The sequence below is a fragment of the Canis lupus genome, chromosome 20 (assembly GCF_048164855.1).
Source record: "Canis lupus baileyi chromosome 20, mCanLup2.hap1, whole genome shotgun sequence".
NCBI classification, from domain to species: Eukaryota; Metazoa; Chordata; class Mammalia; order Carnivora; family Canidae; genus Canis; species Canis lupus.
In genome coordinates this window covers 35,265,022-35,284,672 of record NC_132857.1, presented here as the reverse complement: position 1 = coordinate 35,284,672, position 19,651 = coordinate 35,265,022, and the positions used below count along the sequence as shown (strand labels likewise).

General features: G+C 32.4%; 1 protein-coding gene across 14 annotated transcripts in view; it reads left to right on the top strand.

Moving 5' to 3' along the window:
- Positions 1-19,651, top strand: part of PTPN4 (protein tyrosine phosphatase non-receptor type 4) — a 207,937-nt gene that overhangs the window by 129,459 nt on the left and 58,827 nt on the right. For all 14 annotated transcript variants that reach the window (XM_072788886.1, XM_072788891.1, XM_072788887.1 and 11 more), the window contains 2 exons: positions 14,849-14,912; positions 18,416-18,588. In XM_072788886.1, the coding sequence (XP_072644987.1) occupies positions 14,849-14,912; positions 18,416-18,588 (237 nt within the window). The remainder of the gene's footprint in view (positions 1-14,848; positions 14,913-18,415; positions 18,589-19,651) is intronic.

The window sequence follows — 19,651 nt, the reverse complement described above, 5'->3', positions numbered from 1 at the left end:
TGTTACATATTATATGAGTAGCTCTGGATTTTTAAAGTAAATGGACTGATTTTCTTTAGCAAAAGAAACAAATACAAAAGAAATACATTGTAGTAATCTGTTCTTCTCTGTATCTCTGTTTAAAACTTTTGGTCCTGGTTTTTCACTATCTGATTTTTTTTTAATAGATTTTTGTAATTAGTCATTTTAATAACAGTTTAGTAGAAATATGATGAGTGACAGAAGAAGCAACTGTTTTAGAAAATTGCCACAACTTTGTTTAAAAAATAAAGATAAATTTCCTAGGTAGGTCACAAAACCACATGAATTAGAAAATTCAAAAACTGAGATGACTGTCATGAAAATTAAATACTTTTGCCCTTCAAAAGACACTCTAAAGATGAAAAAGCAAGATACAGTCTTCTGTAAAATATATATTTGAAAAAGAACCTATCAAGAATATAATAAGAACTTTCATAGCTCAGTAATAAGAAGACAATCTGATTAAAAAGAATAGGCAAAATATTTGAATACACATTTCCACCAAAGGACATAATCCAGATGGCAAGTGAGCACATGAAAAGATGTTCAGTCATCAGTGAAATGCAAGCTAAACCACAATGAAGTACTACTCACCCACACAATAGCTCCAATTAAAAAAGAAATGAAAGGGACGCCCGGGTGGCTCAGTGGTTTGGTGCCTGCCTTCGGCCCGGAGCATGATCCTGAAGTGCCGGGATTGGGATCCAGGGAGCCTGCTTCTCCATCTGCCTATGTCTCTGCCTCTCTCTCTTTGTCTCCCCCATGAATAAATAAATAAAATCTTTTAAAAAATAAAATAAATTTTAAAAATTAAAGAAATTTTTAAAAAATAAGACAACACCAAATGATGACAAGAAGCAGAACACCTGAAATCTCACACATTCCTGGTGGGAGTGCAAACTAGTATACCAACTTTGGAAAACAGTTTGACAGTTTCTTTAAAGTTAAACCTTGATGTAATCCAGCATTTCTATTCCTGAATATTTACGCAAGCAAAATGAAAACCTAAGTTCATATAAAGATTTTTACAGTGACATTCATAGCTACATTATTTATAGCAGCTCAAAACAGACCTACAAATACCAGTTGGTGAAAGGATAAGCAAATTATGGTATATCTCCATAGTGGAATACTCTTCAGCACAAAAAGAAATGAACTATTAATACACTAAACCATTTGGATGACCTTGCCCTCAAAACTTTATGCTAGGTATAAGAAGCCGGACACAAAGACCACATACTCTTTGTTTCTGTTGGTATGACATTCTAGAAAACCCAAATTACAGAGATAGTAGACCAGTGGTTGCCAGGAGCTGAAAATGAGAGGAGGCAATTGATTGCAGAGAGACACCAAGGGAACATTTTGAGGTGATCAAATGTTCTATGTTCATTTTGTTGGCAGCTAGTTACATAACAACACATTTGTCAAAATGCTTTGAAGTATTCATTAAAGCTGGTATATTTCATTGTGTATGCTAACACCTCTGTAAAGCTCATAAAAGAAAACTAAGTATCATTTAGTGTTTCATCTCACATCTTTTTAAATACTTGCCATGTAATTCAAACCTGGTTTGTTTGGAAGAGGATATAAAACAGTTTAAGACACAGCCCCTGCCTATTAGCAAATGCACAAAAAATAATTATAAAATCAATAACAAATATGTGATTAAAATCTTCATAGAAGATAATTATCACTCATTTTTATAACAGTGAAATGGCAAATGCACATCTTTGAAATTAATACGTTTCTGATTTTTACTAAAGACAATTTTAAAAAATATTTTACTTTGTATTTCATATTTTCTATAAATGTCAAAATCTGAAAAATTCTTTTTTGATGTGGATTAAAATAACAGTGATAATCTAAATTTTTCTGTATTTTCAAAACCCTATATTGTATACATACTCCCTTTTTATTATTATAAGGATTCTAGAAGAATTTTTGAGAAATTGTTTTGGAAACACAAAGGATACAATCTCTCTAGGGAAAATTTGAATGCCTCCATGATATTTGAGATGGTTTTTAAAGGATGAAGGGAAATTTCGTGAAAAGGAAGTATGGAAGAGGTATGTGTGGATTTAGGGAATTCAAGTAGAGATAGCAAGCATTTGCAGAGACCTGATAGTAAGAAAGGATATGGCAAGTTGAAGAAATGATGAGCTGTTTGGTTTGGTTTCTCCTACAGTTGTCTTTACTGAAGATAGAAGGAAGGGCACAAGAATTTAGGAATATTTTGCATAGAAGAGAAATTAGATTCAGATTGTGACAGATCCAATATACTCTGTATGCTAAGTAAGGAGTTGGCATATTAGTTTACTGGTGAATATGCTTAGAACTAGTTTATTGTTGAGAAATAAAACTCACACTTCCAAGTCTTTATCATAGAAGTTAGGTTCAAAAAAAAAAGAAAAAGGATGTGAATGTTTATGATGTTGATTGGAAAGTATATAGTGTTTATTTTAAATTTTGTCTTCAAGAATTAAACTGGGATTTAAAATTGGTAGAGCTACTGTATCTACATCATCATGGAACCTAAGAGTTTCTTCTGATCTTAACTATTCATGGCTGTACATACTAACAAACTGGCAGGAATACTTAAAGGTAATTGACTAATTGCTAGTGACTGAGCAAAGACTGGCTTGGGAGATGAAAACTTCTGAAGGCCCAGCCTTACAAAAGTCCCCACACTTTCATTAGTTTTACTACCACCAGGCATCCCACCAGGTTACCAGGTGGAAGATTGGAGAAAAATCTATCATGCTCTGGTGAGCAGGGTAGGGTAAGCAGAGAAGTAACCATTTTGAGATATGCTCAGAGCTTTCTCTTCTCCTTAACAAAGATCTGCCCTCAAGAAAATCTGATTTACATGTACTTAACCAATATGGATTTTAGCAGAGCATAACCAAAGTGGGAGAAGAAAATATCATTTCCAGGCTACTCTGTACCCCCTGTGAGAGAGTGAGCTGAAAAGCACTGCAGATCATAGCCAAGTAGAGAGAACTAACCGCTGAATCCTGACTATAGGTTAAAGAACAATTCCTTCCCAACCCCTCACCCTACTGCCACATCAACAGGGCTCCTGTATAACAACAGGAAATTGCAACTTAAATAACTGCAAGGCTCAGACTATTTTTAAGAAGGAGTCTTTCAGGAAACCTAAAGACTACTAGAGGAAATAGTAGCCTCAAACACTTCTCTCACATATTCCTTTGAAGAAAGCATAATTTGATTAGTTTGGTTTTTAAAGGATTCATGCCCCCTGAGCATAATTGAAAACAATAGAGCAATGTGTTGTTAGTTAGGGGTGTTTTATGCTGGGTATCCTTTTTGAAGGAATGGGATGATTGGTACCAGGATTACTCAGGATTACTGTGGACATACCTCAGGGTGCACCTTCTTGAAGAGCAACAGCCTAAGTTTAACACTGAAAGTTGGCAGACTAGGGCAGGGGGATGGAGTGGGAGAGGGTAGTGGTTGATGAATTTCATGAAAAAAATGCGGCAAATAACAATGACAAGCTGTGCCAGGGTTACACATATCTTTTTGAATTAGTGTTTCTGTTTTCTTTGAATAAATCCCCAATAGAGGAATTATTGGATCATATGATGTTTCTGTTTCTAATTTTTTGAGGAACCTCCATACTGTTTTCCACAGTGGCAGCACCAGTTTACATTCCCAACAACAGTGCACAAGGGTTCCCTTTTCTCCACATTCTCAACAGCATTTATTTCTTGTCTTTGGATTTTAGCCATTCTGACTGGTATAAAGGGATATTGTGGTTTTGATTTGCATCTCATTGAGGATTAGTGATGTTGAGCATCTTTTTGTGTATCTGTTGGCCCTTTGTATGTCTTCTTTGGAAAAATGTCTATTCAAGTCCTCTGTCCATTTTTTAATAGGTTTGTTTCTTTGTTATTGAGTTGTATGAGTTCTTTATAATCTGAATATTAACCCAGTATGTAGTACATGGTTTGCAGGTATCTTCTCCGATTCTGTAAATTGCCTCTTCATTTTGTTAATTTTGTTTGCAGTGCACAAGGTTTTGTGTTTTTTTTTGTTGTTGTTTTTGTGCTTTTGGTGTCATATCCTAAAAAATCATTGCCTAGACCAATATTAAACTTCTTCTCTATGTTTTTTTTCTGGAGTTTTATGGAATCAGGCCTTATGTTTAAGCCTTTGATCTATTTTAAGTTAATTTTTATGAATGGTGTATGATAGAGGTCCTATTTTATTTTTCTGCATGTGGCTATCTAGTTTTTCCCAACACCATTTGTTAAAGAGACTATCCTTTCTTCATCAAGTGTCCTTGGTTCCCTTATAAATATTAGTTTTGACTATGTATGTGGAATTTAATTCTAGGTTTGCTCTTTCCATTGGTCTGTTTGTTTATTTTTATGGTATTTCCATATCATTTTCATTACTGTAGCATTATAGTATAATTTGAAATTAGTACAAATTTTAGGATTGATTTTTTTTTTTCTATTTCTGTGGAAAATGCCATTTGAATTTTGGTAGACTATGCATTGAATCCATAGATGACTTTGGATAGCATGGACATTTTAACAATATTAACTTTCCCAGTCTATTAACGTGGAATGAAGTGTCTTTCCATTTGTTTCTTTCTTCTTTGATTTCTTTCAACAAAGTCTTGTGGTTTTCATAAGGTTGATAATTCCCTTCATTAAATTTATTACAGGTATTTCTTTGTTTTGTTGCTATTATGAATAGGATAGTTTTCTTTCTTTTTACAGATGTCTCATTGGTAGTGTATAGAAATGCAAATGATTCTTATGCTTTGATTTTATATCCTACAATTTTACCGAATTCATTGCTTAGATTCACTGTTATTAGTTGAATCTTTGTCATTTTTAATATCTAAAAAAAATTTTTTAAATATCTATATCATCATATTCAGAAATAACAATTTTACTTCTTCCTTTTCTATTTAGATGCCTTTTATTTCTTTGTATTGACTAATTGGTGTAGCCAGGACTTCCAGTGCTATGTTAAATAGGAGTGGTGAGAGATGTTTTTTTCTTAATTTTAGGGGAAAAACTTCAGGTTTTGTTTATCAAAGTATAACAAAGTATAATGTTAACTGTGGTTTTGTTGTATATGCCCTTTAGGATGTTGAGGTATATTCCCTTCGTATACAATCTGTTGAGGGGGTTTTGTTTGTTTTTTGATCATAAAGGATATATTTTGTCAATTACTTTTTCTACATCTATTGAGAAGATCATATGAAATTTATCTTTCTTTTGTTCTTGGGTCATTTCATATTTATTGATTTGCATATATTGAACTATCCTTGCATCCCAGGGATAAATTGTATTTGGTCATGGTGTATAACCTTTTTAATGAGTTCTTGAATTTGATTTGGTAGAATTTTGTTGAGAATTTTTGCAACAGTCTTCAACAGAGATATTGGTCTATAGTTTTCTTGTAGTGTCCTTACCTGGCTTAGGTATCAGGGTGTTGCTCATCTCCTAGAATGAGTTTGAGAGTCTTTCTTCTTATTTTTTTGGAAGAATTTGAGAAGGCTTGCATTAATTCTTTTTCAAATATTTGGTAGAATTTCGTAACGAAGAAATCTGGTCCTGGGATTTTCCGTGTTGGGAGGTGTTTGATTACTGATTCAGTCTCCTTACTTAACATTTGTATATTCAGACTTGACTTCTTCCTGACTCCGTCTTGGTAGGTTGTATTAGTCTAGGAAATTATCCATTTATTCTAGGTTATCTGATTTGTTCATAGTAGTCTCATGATCCTATGTATTTCTATAGTATCAGTTGTAATTCTTCCTCTTTCATTTCTGATTTGAGCCTTTTTTTTTTTCTCAATCTTGCTAATGGTTTGTCCATTTTGTATATCTTTTGGGGGGGGGAAACTCTTAGTTTTAATTTTTTTGTTGTTTTTTTTCCTTGTAGCCATTTCATTTATTTCTACTCTGATCTTTTATTATTTTCTTTCTTTTGCTAACTTTAGACTTAATTTATTCTTATTCTAGTTCGTTGAGGTGTAGTTAGGTTTTTCATTTATGATCTTTCTAATTTCTTAATAGAGTAGACCCTAGAATCACATAGTTATTCTGTGGGCATAGTTTCACTTTTATGTAAATTTTTTTCAATAAATAGTTTAGTACTGAAACCATATTTTCTCTTACAATGCTTTTATCATTTTCTGCAGCTTACTCTATTGTAAGAATATAGTACATAGAACATACATACAAAATAAGTGTTGATTGTATATTTATTGGTAAGGTTTTTGGTCAACAGTAGGCTACTAGTAGTTACGTGGAATTTCAACTGTGTATGAAGTTGGTGCCTGTAATGCTCACATTGTTCAAGGATCAACTGTATATGCATTTATTGCTATAAATATCCTCTCAGAACTGCTTTTACACCATTCCATATATTTTGTTATTTTTAGTTTCATTTGTTTCAAGATATTCTTTGGTTATCCTTTTCATTTCTTCTTTGACCCATTTGTAGTTCAGCAGTATGTTTAGTTTCTACATGTATGTAGATCTTCCACTTTTCCTCATGTTGTTGATTTTTGGTTTCATACCTTTATTGATTGAAAAGATAGTTGGTTTGATTTCAGTCTTTTTAATTTTGCTAAAACTTGTTTTGTGTCCTACCATATGATCTATTCTTGAGAATGTTCCATATGTACTTGAGAAGAATGTGTATTCTAGAATGCTACTGTTGGATTAAATCTTCCAATGATGTCTTTTAGGCCTATTTCATGTAATGTATGGTTCAAGTCCATTGTTTCTTTATTGAATTTCTATCTGGATGATCTTCCCATTGTTGAAAGTGGGGTATTAATGTCCCTTGCTATTATTGTACTATTTCTCCAAATCTGTTAGTATTTGCTTAATATCTTTAGATGCTCTGATGTTAGTATTTGCTTAATATGTTTAGATGCTCTGATGTTAGTATTTGCTTAATATGTTTAGGTGTTCTGATGTGGACCACGTAATATGTTTAGGTGCTCTCTATCTGTTAGTTTTTGCATAATATGTCTAGGTGCTCTGACACATACTTAAAACTTTTATATCTTCTTGATGAATTGATCCTTTCATCATTATGTAATGAATGACTTTCCTTCCTTGTTTCTTGTTACTATTTTTGACTTGAAGTCTATCTGATAGAAGTGTAACTAACCCCACTTTTTCTTAGTTTCCACTTGGGTGGAGTATCTTTTTTCTGTCTTCTTGAGGGGATGTGCGTCCTTTTGTCATTTTACTGTAGGTTTTTGTTTTGTTTTGTGTTACACTGGAGCTTATTTTATAGATAAAAAAGTTCACTTTAGACTGATAACAACTTATCTTGGAAAATAGTTCATTAGACTGATACCAACATATCTTGGAACACCCACAAAGGCTTCACCCTTTTACTATTCCGTTTTATATTTGTATTGTCAAAATGGAGCTTTTTATGTTTTGGATGTTCTATGTCTGACTGTAATTTTTGCCTTTCCCAGTGTGTTGTATACTTTTTGTATATTTTACATCACTGATTCGCATCTTTTCAACTGGAAGAATTCCTTTCACCAGCTTAGAGTTGGTGAATTCCTCAACTTTTGTTTGTCTGTGAAAGCTTTTATTTATCTTTCATATCTGAAGGATAACTTTGCCAGATAAAGTAGTCTTGTCGTCAGTTTTTATCTTCAACCCTTTTAATGTATCTTTCCACTCTGTCGTGGCCTGTAAGATTTCTGCTGAGAAAGGGCTCCTTTGTAGGTGACATTCTTTTTCCTGGCTGCCTTTAAGATTCTTTATTATTGATTATTGATAGTTTGATTATAATATATCTAGGAGAAGACCTCTTTGCATTGTGATACTACAGTGATCTATTAGTTCCATGGACTTGTGTGTCCAAGTCTTTCCCCAGGTTTAGGATATTCACTGTTATGTCTTTAAATAAACTCTTGGTCCTCTTCTCCCTCTTTTTTCCTTCTGGAGCCCGGAATATTCTAATATTTTTCCTTTTGGCTGGGATCCCTGAGCTCAGGGATACTTTCATAGCTTTTTAAATCTTTGTTCTGTCTTCTGCTGAGAGTTTCTAAAATGATTAGTGCCATAAATATCCAAACTTTGCATTACCATGAAAATATTTACTTAGATGATTGGGCCAGGATCCCAAAGCAAATTTTGACAAGTAAGGTTGAATCTCTTAGCCTCTTAGGTATGAAGGCTAGAACAGGATCTGTGTATTATTTATTAAAAGGTTAAAAAAACAAGACAAATCTATTTTGCTGATACTGATTATATAAATGATACTTTGAAAACTCCCCTCTTACAGGATTATATGACTTGGATATAAGAAGAAAGGCAATATAGAAAGGAAAAATAAAAACATCATTATGCTTTTTTATATTAAATAAAAAATATTTTAAAGGTTGTCCCATAAGATTTTGAAATGTTAAAAATTTCTTCTCCAAATTGCTTATAGTTTTATTTCATTTTTTTTGAGATTAAGTTTTTGGGAGAAAAATAAAGTTTTTGGGAGGCAGTTTTAAATTCATAAGAAAATTCAGAAGAATATAGAGATTTCCATATATCTCCTAACCTGACCCATGTATAGCCTATCCCCATTAACATTACTCTTTATAATGGTGTATTTTTTACTAAGGATGAACTTATATTGTCACATCATAATTACCCAGAGCCCATAGTTTACAGTGGGGTTCACTCTTGGTGGTGTACGTTCTATGGGTTTGGATAAATATATAATGATGTATTATCCATCATTATAATACATTACAGAATAATTTTTTAAAGATTTTATTCATGAAAGACACACAGAGAGAGGCAGAGACATAGACAGAGGGAGAAGCAGGCTCCATGCAGGAAACTCGATGTGGGACTTGATCCTGGCACTTCAGGATCACACCCTGAGCCAAAGGCTGATGCCCAACCGCCGAGCCACCCAGGCATCTCTAATTTTTTTTCTTTAATAATTCTTCATGCCCCACAATCTCTCCCATTGACTTCTATCACGTACTATTCTCTTTTTTCATAGTTTTGCCCTTTTTTTGTATGATTGGAATCATAGACTTTTCAGATTAACGTCCTTTACTTGTTACATGAAGTTAAGTTTCTTCTCCATCTTTTCTTGGCTTTGATACAACATTTTTTGTAGAGCTGGATAATTTTCCATTATCTGTATGTACCACAGTTAATTCATATATCCGCTACTGAAGGACATCTTGATAGCTTTCAGGTTTTGGAAGTTATTAATAAAACTGTTATTCATACTTATGTGCAGCTTTTTGTATATATATATATGTGTGTGTGTGTGTGTGTGTGTGTGTGTATATATATATATATATATAGCGTATATGTATATATTCCTGTTTCCTTTGAGTAAATACCAAGGAGTGCAATTGCTGGATGTATGGTACAAGTATGTTTAGCTTTATAAGAAACTGACAAACTATCCACCAAAATAACTATACCATTTTTCATTCCCATCAAAATGAATGAGAACTCCTGTTGATCCACATCCTCACCAGCATTTAATATTATTAGTATTCTGGGTTTTGGCCATTTTATAGGTATGTCGTGGTGTATCATTGCTTTAATATGCATGTTGGCATGATCTGAAGTGTCTTTTCCTATGCTTATCTGCTCTCTATATCTTCTGTAGTGAGGTGTCTGTTACGGTCTTTGGTTAATTTTTTATTGGGTTTTATTATTACTGAGTTTTAAGAGTTCTTTGAATATTTTGGATAATAACCCTTTCTCCGATGTGTCTTCTACAGATATTTTCTTCTTTGTTTTGTCTTACTTTACTTTATATGGTCTTTCACAGAACAAAAGCTTTTAATTTTAATGAAATCCAGCTTATTATTTCTTTTATGGATCATATTTTTGGTGTTCTAGCTAAAAAAGCGTCATCACATCTAAGTTCATCTAAGTTTTCTCCTGTGTTATCTTTTAGTAGTTTTATGCCTTTAATTTTACATTTAGGTCTCTGATCCATTTTTATTTTTTGTGAAGCATATACTGTCTTTGTCTAGATTCATATTTGTGTTCTTGAATGTTGACTTGTTCCAGCACCATTTGTTGGAGAAACTGTCTTTGCTACATTGTATTGCTTTTGCATCTTTTTCAGAAATCATTTGAATGTATTTATGGGGGCTTATTCCTGGGTTCTTCATTCTGTTTCATTGATCTATTTTGTCTATTCTTGTACCGGTACCATACTGTTTTCATTACTGTAGCTTTAAAGTATAGATTGGGTGATCTCAGTCTTCCAACTCTCGTATTCTCTTTCAATACTACAATACCAATTGTGGGTTTTTTTCCCTCTCCATATAAACTTTAAAATCAATTCGTCAATATCCACAAAATAACGGTGGGATTTTGACTGAGATTTCAGACATTCTGAAAGTGGGAATTGACATCTTCACAGTACTGATTATTCCTATCCAGAAATACAGAGTGTCTTTATATTTATTTAGTTCTTTGATTTTATTCATTAGAGTTTTGTGGTTTTCCTCCTATAATTCTAATACATATTTTTTAGATTTATGTATAAGTATTTCATTTTTGAGGGTTCTAATTTAAATCTTGTTTATGGTGTTTTCAAATTCTACTGTTCATTATTGACATACAGGAAAGAAATAGACTTTTGGTATTAATCTTATGTCCTGCACCTTGCTATAATTGCTTATTAGTTCCAGGAATTTGTCAATTCTCTTGGATCTTCCACATAAGTGATCGTGTCATCTGTGAGTTAAGGTTTATGTCTTCCTTCCAAATCTGTATCTTTCATTCCCTTTTTGTGCCTTAATTGTATTAGCATGGAATTCTCATATGGTGTGGAAAAGGAGTGGTGAACTGAAACATCTTTTCTTTACTTAGTAGTAAAATCTCTAGTTTTTCACCATTATTAAGTATAATGTTAGCTGTAGGGTTTTTTAAGAAAGTCTTTTATCAAGTGGAGAAAGTTTCACTGTCTTCCTACTATATAGTGGGAGTTTTCATCATGAATCGTTGTTGGATTTTGTCAAATGCTTATTTGGCATATATAACTGATTTTTTTTAATCTTTCAATGTGTCTGTTTATATTAATTGATATTTGCTTTAAAGTCTGTTCTTTTTGAAATTATTAGAGCCCTTTTTTTCTTTCATTCTTTTTTGAGGTATAATTGACATATAACATTATGTTATTTTCAAGTGTACAATAATGATTCAATATTTCTATATATTGCACAATGGTTATTACTGTAAATCTGAACAGTATTCATCACTACGCATAGTTAAAATTCTTTTTCCTCATGATGAGAACTTTTAAGATCTTTTAACAACATTCAAATGTACAATACAGTATTATTAACTATATTCACCATGATGTACATTAGATCCCTAGTACTCCTGCTTTTTTTTTTAGTCTTAACAGGTATTTTTTTGTACATCTGTTTACATTTAACCTATATATGTCTTCATATTTAAATAAAATATTGTTGTGTCTTGTTTTTTTGATCCACTCTGATGTCTTTTAATTGTTACATTTAGCCCATTGATATTTTATTATTAATTTTTAAAATTTAATGTACATTCAATTAACATATAGTGTATTTAATATTAGTTTCAGAGATAGAGTTCAGTGACTCATCAGCTGTATATAACACCCAGTGCTCATTATATCATGTGCCCTCCATAATGCCTATCACCCAGTTACCCAATCCCCCTACCCCACTTCCCTCAACCCTTAGTTTGTTTCCTGTGGTTAAGAGTCTCTTACGGTTTGTCTCCCTCTCTGATTTCATCTTGTTTTATTTTTCCCTCCCTTCCTCTTTACTCCTATTACTTGTTTCTTAAATTCTTCTTATGAGTGAGGTCATATGATAATTGTCTTTCTCTAATTGACTTACTTCACTTAGCATAATACCCTCTAGTTCCATCAACATCATTGCAAATATCAAGATTTCATTTTGTTGATGGCTGAGTAATATTCCATTGTATAGATACACCACATCTTTATCTGTTCATCTGTTGATGGACATCTGTAGCCCATTAACATTCTTTTTAAGATTTTATTTATTTGAGAGAGAGGGAAAGCTAGAGAGAGCACAAGTGGGGGGCAAAGAGATGGAGAAGCAGACTCCCCACTGAGCAAGTAGCCCAACATGGGGCTTGATCCCAGGAACCCCCAGAATCATGATCTCAGCCAAAGACAGATGTTTAACTGACTGAACCGCCCAGGAGCCTGTCCAATGGCATTTTAAAGCATTTTTTATATGTTTGTATTAATATCTACTATATTCATTACTATGTTATCTTTGTTGCTCTTGTTTCCATTTTTGTATTTCATTCTTTTTCTGCCATATGTTTTTTAATTGAGCATTTTATTGTGGTTTTCTTTTCTGTCCTTAGCTTATCATTTTTACTTATTTTGCCTTTTTTTTTTTTTTTTTTTTTTAGTGGTTACTCTAGAGTTTGCAATTATATTTATATTAATCCAAGTCTACTTTCAAATAATAGTATATCATGTCACGGGTAGTGTGAGTGTCCTATAACAATTAGAAAATAATACTAATTTCCTGTCCCTTGTATCATTGCTGTCAATCATTTCACTAACATATAAGCATGTAACATATATAATTCTATGGATAGGATAAGTACATATATAATTGTATACATTGTTACTTTTATTATTTTGAACAAACTGTTATACGTTTGTTCAAAATGTTGAACTGATCTAACTGATGTTAGATCAGTTAAGAATAAGAATAACCAAGTTTTTATTTTACCATTTATCATCACTTAGTCCTTTTTTCAGTGTTTTTCCTCTTCATATTGATCCAAGTTTCTGGCCTTTATTATTTTTCTTTTTACATTTCTTGCAAGGTAGGTCTCATGGCAACAAATTCCCCCAATTTTTATTTGAGAAAGTCTTTATTTCTCATTCATTTTTGAGGGATAATTTCACAGAATATGAAATTTTGGGTTGATGCCTTTTTTTCTCTCAACACTTTAAATACATCACTCTGCTGTCTTCTTGCGTCATGATTTCAGAGAAATTGGATATACCTTTTCTTACCTTTGTGCCTCTGTAGGTGAGATGTTTTTTCTTCTGATCTTTCTGATCTTCTGATCTTTCTTTTAAGATCTTTTTCTTTGTCTTTGATTTGTTATAGTTTAAAAGTGATAGACCTAGGTGTGGTTTTTTAAGGCATCTATCCTGCTTGTGTTCTCTGAACTTCCTTGATCTGTGGTTTGCCGCTTGATGTTAGTTTGCAGAAGTTCCTTAGTCATTTTTGTGTCAAACATTTCTTCTGTTACATTTCTCTTCTCTTGTTACTTCCATTATCATATGTTACTGTATGTCACATCTTTTGTAGTTGTCTCATACTTCTTGGATAGTGTATTTGTCCTTTAGTCTTTGCTTTTGGGGTTTTGAGGATTTTATTGATGTATCATCTACCTTTGAAATGATTTCCTTAGCTGTGTCCAGTGTACTAATAAGGTCAGGAAAAGTATTTTCTGTGATAGTGTTTTTTACCCATAGATTTGGAGGGGTGTCTTTCTAATGATTTCCATCTCTGTGCTTAGATTTACATTGCCCATCTGTTCTTACGTGCTTTTTGCTTTATCCATTAGCGCCCTTAGCATATTAATCATAATTGTTTTAAACTCCCAGTCTCATAATTCCAGCATCCCTTCCATGTCTGGTTCTGTTCTGTCTCTTCACATCATGTTTTTGCTTTTCGGTTTGCCTTGTAATTTTTTGATAGCCAGACATGATATTCCAGTAAAAGGAAGTGCTATAAATAGGCCCTTAGTAATGTTGTTGTGAGGTGTAGGGGGATTGGCAAGTGTTCTGTGTCCTGTGACTAGCTCTTAGTGTTTTAGTGAGCCTTTTCCTCTAGACTGAGTTTCACAAGTGTTTCTTTGGGGTTTTTTCCTCCCTGCTAGGTGGGATAGGATGGCTAGAGTGAGTGGGAGTTGAGTAGGCTTCCCCAGGTTGGTTAAGCTCTAGTAATACCCCAGCAGATGAGGATTTGGTTAACTAGTTTCTGCTAAAGGCTGACCTTCTTAAGAACAGAGTGCTCCAGTATATTTCAAGATGGTTTCTTTTCCCCTTCCCTAGCCGGAAACCCAAGGGTATTTTTCTCTGATATTTACCAAGGGAGTCTGATTGGGCTCCTAGAGATAAACAACATTGCAGGAGGTCCTCCCCTTCCCGCAACAGTGTCCCTCTGGAGCTTTTATCACTGTTGAATATGTCCACACATAGCCTCCAACAGTTCTTAAATTACAGTTCAGGTTTTCCTACCCTGGCACTAGTTCCTCCAGCAGTTTCTGCTTGTGAGTCTGTGCTCTGATAAGCTGCAATTCTCTGTTACTCACCCATTGGTCTCTCAAATCTTGGGTGTAGCATTTTACCCTGTGCCCTCCCCTCTCTTGTGAATCCAAGAAGAATATGTTGAGTTTTTTTTTTTTTTTTTACTTATTACAGTGGAGTGGTGATTTCTAAGCTCCTTACAGAACCAGAAAAGGACTTGTAGTTTTTGGTATATCTTGAAATTTTAATTTGTGGTATGTGTTTTTATGTATTTCTCTAGATATAAAATTGGAAAAGATAGAATAGTTCACAGCAAATATACTGATAAAACTTTGTTCAGTTGATAGATTCTAGTTTTTCATGAAGCACCAAAATCTTTAGATTTCTTATATAATGGGTATATATATGATTGAATGTTTAGATATTATTGAATATAGAGCTAAAAGATTTTTGTATTATTTTAAGTTAATGTTTTTATATTTATTCAGTATTTTAAATACTCCCAATTCATTCTCTTAATCCAGGTTGAAGATTGTAAAAATTTCTTTTAAGTGCAAACAGTTTTTTATTCAACTTAGAAAAGAAGTGGTGAGTATTGATCTAATAATTATTAATATAAGTGAATATATTTATAAATATAGTATTCGTAAAAATAACATTTATGTGAACTTAATATTTATGTAAATGAAGTCTTAAGAAATGAAGTTCTTCATGGCCACACTTTTAGTATGAGTGAAATTACTACTAATGTTGATAACTGACTACTGAGTTAATTCACATTTTAGAACATTGTTAATTTCCATGTGATTCTGATTTAAAGTTCTTCTACTCTCTTTTGAGCTTTGAAACTAATCTGAATCATGATGTTCATTGTCAGTTGTCAAGGTCTATTCTAATCTGAATCATGATGTTCATTGTCAGTTGTCAAGGTCTATTCATAAAGGTAATAACTGAGCATTTTTTCATATATATTCCCCCCCCCCCCCCCCCCCGTACTAATCAACAGCATTTCTTTTCATATATAAGCTCATTTTCTTTTAGGGAAACTGAGTGTTTAGTTTTGTTTCTAGGTCATGAATGTATAGTATATTTCCTCCCTTTGTGGGAATGCTGATGTCCTTTTTACATATTGAATACAGTACATTAAGTTATCATGGAAAGTACAGCGTTGGAAAGAGTTCACCTTGGAAAGAGTTCACCTTGTAAATTATTTTATCTATTTAATTGACTTAAACTCATTTTTATCTTTTGCTTTAAATGATTTCTTATAAATCTTAACAAATTAATGCAGATTTCAAGATGGTTGTGTGTGTGTGCATGTGTATAAAATGTATTTGAAATCTTTAAAATACTTGAATCGGCTGTGTTTTATCAGGGTAATAATCTGACTATGGTTTATCATTTATACTCACAAACTATGAACTTTTTTTCTATTATTTTATTGAATTCCACAGGAAAGTATACAAATATTAAGGATAGTATTTGATTGATAGATATATAATATATATGCAATATTAATATGTAGAACATTACTACTGCCTTGGTATTATTGCTATTGGAACTGATGACCATTTGTTATTATTAACCTTTCCAAAAGATAAATACTATTCTCATTTGTTTCATTGTGGATTAGTTTGCTTATTTTTGAACTTTAAAGAATGCAGTCATACATAATGTTCACTTTTTGTCTACATTGTAACCTTAATATTGTGAGGTTCATTCATATTGTACATAGCAATAGTTCTATTGCTGTATGGTATTATATCGAGTGAATAAACCATAAATTATTCATTTTTGTGTTAGTGGACAATTTTGGCATTACCAGGTTGTAGCTATTATGACTAATACTGCTAATGAAAATTTTTATACATGTTTCAAAACACCTGGAAGCTAGAGAACAAATATTTTACTTTAAATTATTATATTGTTAGAAGACAATGTAGAAGTCAGTTCTAGATTTTCCCCATTAATGATACTATCATTATTGGCGATAATAATTATGGTATTAACATTGATTGAGGTCATAGTATGTATCTGATAATTATACAGCTATTTTCGTGTCATTTAATCCTCACAACTATTCTCCAAGGTAATATATCATTAGGAACGTGTTTAGCCACAGTAGTTAGATCAACAAAAGTCATCTAACTACTGATTAAAGACTGTAAATAGTCATAGTCTGCAGTGTTGCCTTGTTAATGTTTTTCTCTGAAACATGTCTTAAATACCCAAACATTATAGAAACTACTTTTCTTTCAATATAACATTTTTATCTATTGTTTATAAAATGTGGAAAGTGGATTTTGTTGCAAATTTGTTACAAGTTGCCCAAATACAATTAGTAGAAAGTCCAAATCACACCTAAAATTTTTGAAGTATGCAAAAATGTCAGAAATATGTTTGATTCTTAGATGTTGCTTTTCCTGAGAGGCATTTCTGCATGCTCCTCTGTGTAAGACCTTCTCTGTCATTTTGCATTATTTATGGCATGTGGTACAATATGTAAACTATTGGGGCCTACTGTTAAACACAATTCCACTGTTAAGCACAATTAACTCTTTGGTGATGAAAAAATAGTATTCTAAGCATATTATCTTCTAACATAGTAGTTTAATATTTATACATGGGCATCTTACTGTAGTTTCATTATGGAAATATATCTTTTGATAGTCAAACATTTCTATCAAAGGAATAGAAAACCTTTAAAGAAAAGATCATTCACTTAGACTGTGTTAAAATTAAAAACTGTATCCATCAAAAGACATCATTAAGGGAGGGAAGTGGCACAGAGTATGTATATAATACACATGGGTGCACACACGGGGACCACATCCTTGGTTATATGTCGAACTCAATCCAAAAATACGCTGCTGATTTAAACAGATACTTCAGAAATGAGAACATCCACATGACTAGGAACATAGGAAGGTGTTGAACCTCACTAATCATCAGGGAAATATAAATTATAACCAAAATGTGATCCACCAGAATCGTGATAATAGTATAATGAAAAGTTTGATAAGCCAGTGGTTGGTAAGTATGTGGAGGATATACTGCTGATGGAGGGGAGTGCATATTGATCTAACCATTTTGGAAAACTGTTGGGCATTATCTACTGAAGATGAGCACATAATCTTATGATCCAGTAACAGAAATGCACACAAATATCCTCAAACTGGAAACTTCAGATGTCTTTCAATGCCAAATGGATAAATAAACTGGTATATTCATGTGACAGAATGAATATGATAGAATGAAAATTATTTTCATAACCATATGGATGAATATAAAAACATAATACTCAACAAAACAACCAGACGTAAAGACATATATATATGATTCTATATATATATATAAAGTTCAAAAACAGTTATAACCAATCAATGGTGATAAAAGAAGAGGGATTACCTTTGCAAAGATAATCTGGTAGAAAGGGGACATAAAGAATACTTCAGAGTTGCTAGTAATAATCCATTTCTTGCTCTGGTTGGATGTTAAATGTTCATATCATTATATGAAAACCAGAGCTGTACACTTAAAACATGCATGCCTTTATATGGTTTACTTCAGTGAAACCATATAAATAGTAATTTGTACCAGTCTTTTAGAGAAAAATTAAAGAAATGTCTGTATTATGTTAAAATTTGAGTTGCATAATAGTGTTCAGAAGTGATGAGTGAATATACCTATGTACTGACAATCTAGACAGATTTACAAATTTCGAGATATTTTTAAAAGATGTGATGATATATCTTAAAGTTTAATTCATGGGCCAATATTACAGTTTGATATAGAATTATAGCTAGTAAGTTTTGAAAACAGATATGTATCAATTCTTAAACTTATTTCTAACTATATTCTAAAATTAAAGTCCTAAAAGTCATTAATATTACTGAATGAGGTGAGATTCACATTTTGCAAACCTTTCCATTTATGTTACTGCTTTTTTATTGGGTAAGCAAAAGAAGGTACTATTCTTTAAGGATTAGTTATTTGTAAGGCTAGATTATTTATCTGTAGAAAGTAAACTAAATGGAGCATTAGATTCTGATATTTTACTGGTATTCTCTGCATTTTGTCATTTATTACAGCATGAATCTAGAGAAACATTATTGGGATTTAATATGGTGAATTACAGAGCATGCAAAAATTTGTGGAAAGCATGTGTAGAACATCACACATTCTTCCGTTTGGACAGACCACTTCCACCTCAAAAGAATTTTTTTGCACATTATTTTACATTAGGTTCAAAATTTCGGTACTGGTGAGTATTGCTTATGCATTAATGCTTTATTATTGGATTTTTCCTCACTTTAAGATAAAGATCTATTTTAATGAATCATAGAATGCTTATAATTCATATGTACCTACTGAGTCATAATCTTTGAACTGTGGCCCCCTATAGATTAGCAAAAAGTTTTAAAGGGTCTTGTGATCCAACAAGATGGAGAAATCTCTTCCACTGACTATATTTTAGATCATTATTTTTTAAAGTAAATCAGTCACTTATTTACATTCTAGACATGTTATGAATTCCAATGTATCTTTGTTAAACATTTATAAGAAAACTTTTCTTTGTTCTAAGACATCTTTGTCAAAATGAAAGTATCTTCTGCATGAGCATATAATTGCCAGTTTCCCTCACTATCCAAAAGTAGACTGTTCCTATGAAACCTTTTATAAGCCAGATAGCATAAAGTGAAGAAGCCATTACCATTCATTTATATGGAAAAAATTATTTAGCATTCCCAGACTCCAAGAATCACCTCTCATAGGCTTTTTTCAGATACCTTAGGACACATCTTGCTAATGAATGGACAAAATAAATTGAGATAAAGCACAGATGCTCACAGACATAGTTCAAAACTCTGGCTTGATGCTGGGATGCTGAGTGTACTTCCTTGGAAGGAGGTTGGTGGGGCACTCTTGCTGCTTGCGGTGTGCACAGACTCTATAGTGCTTGCTGCAAAACAAACACTGAATGCTATTTTCTCTGTTTTTTTGTAAAAGCAAAACATCTTTTGGGCATTGAAAACAGGTACTGTCTAATGTAGACATTTTATAAAAGCAAAGTGGCATAACACAAACTTTGCAAAAGCAGGGGATACCTGTAGTTTGCTTTTTTATGTATAAGTTCGTTAAACCCTTTATTATAAAAGTTCAAACAGCTATTATACAGAAATCACATTTAGTGAATGAACAACAACCCTAGATTCCTTTTCCTAAAACTGTCTTATTTTCTTCTTGATAGCTTTTATTTTTTTCCTATAGGAAACAATCTTTGAGGGATAATTCTATATTTGGAGAAGTTCTGATTAATTTTGCCT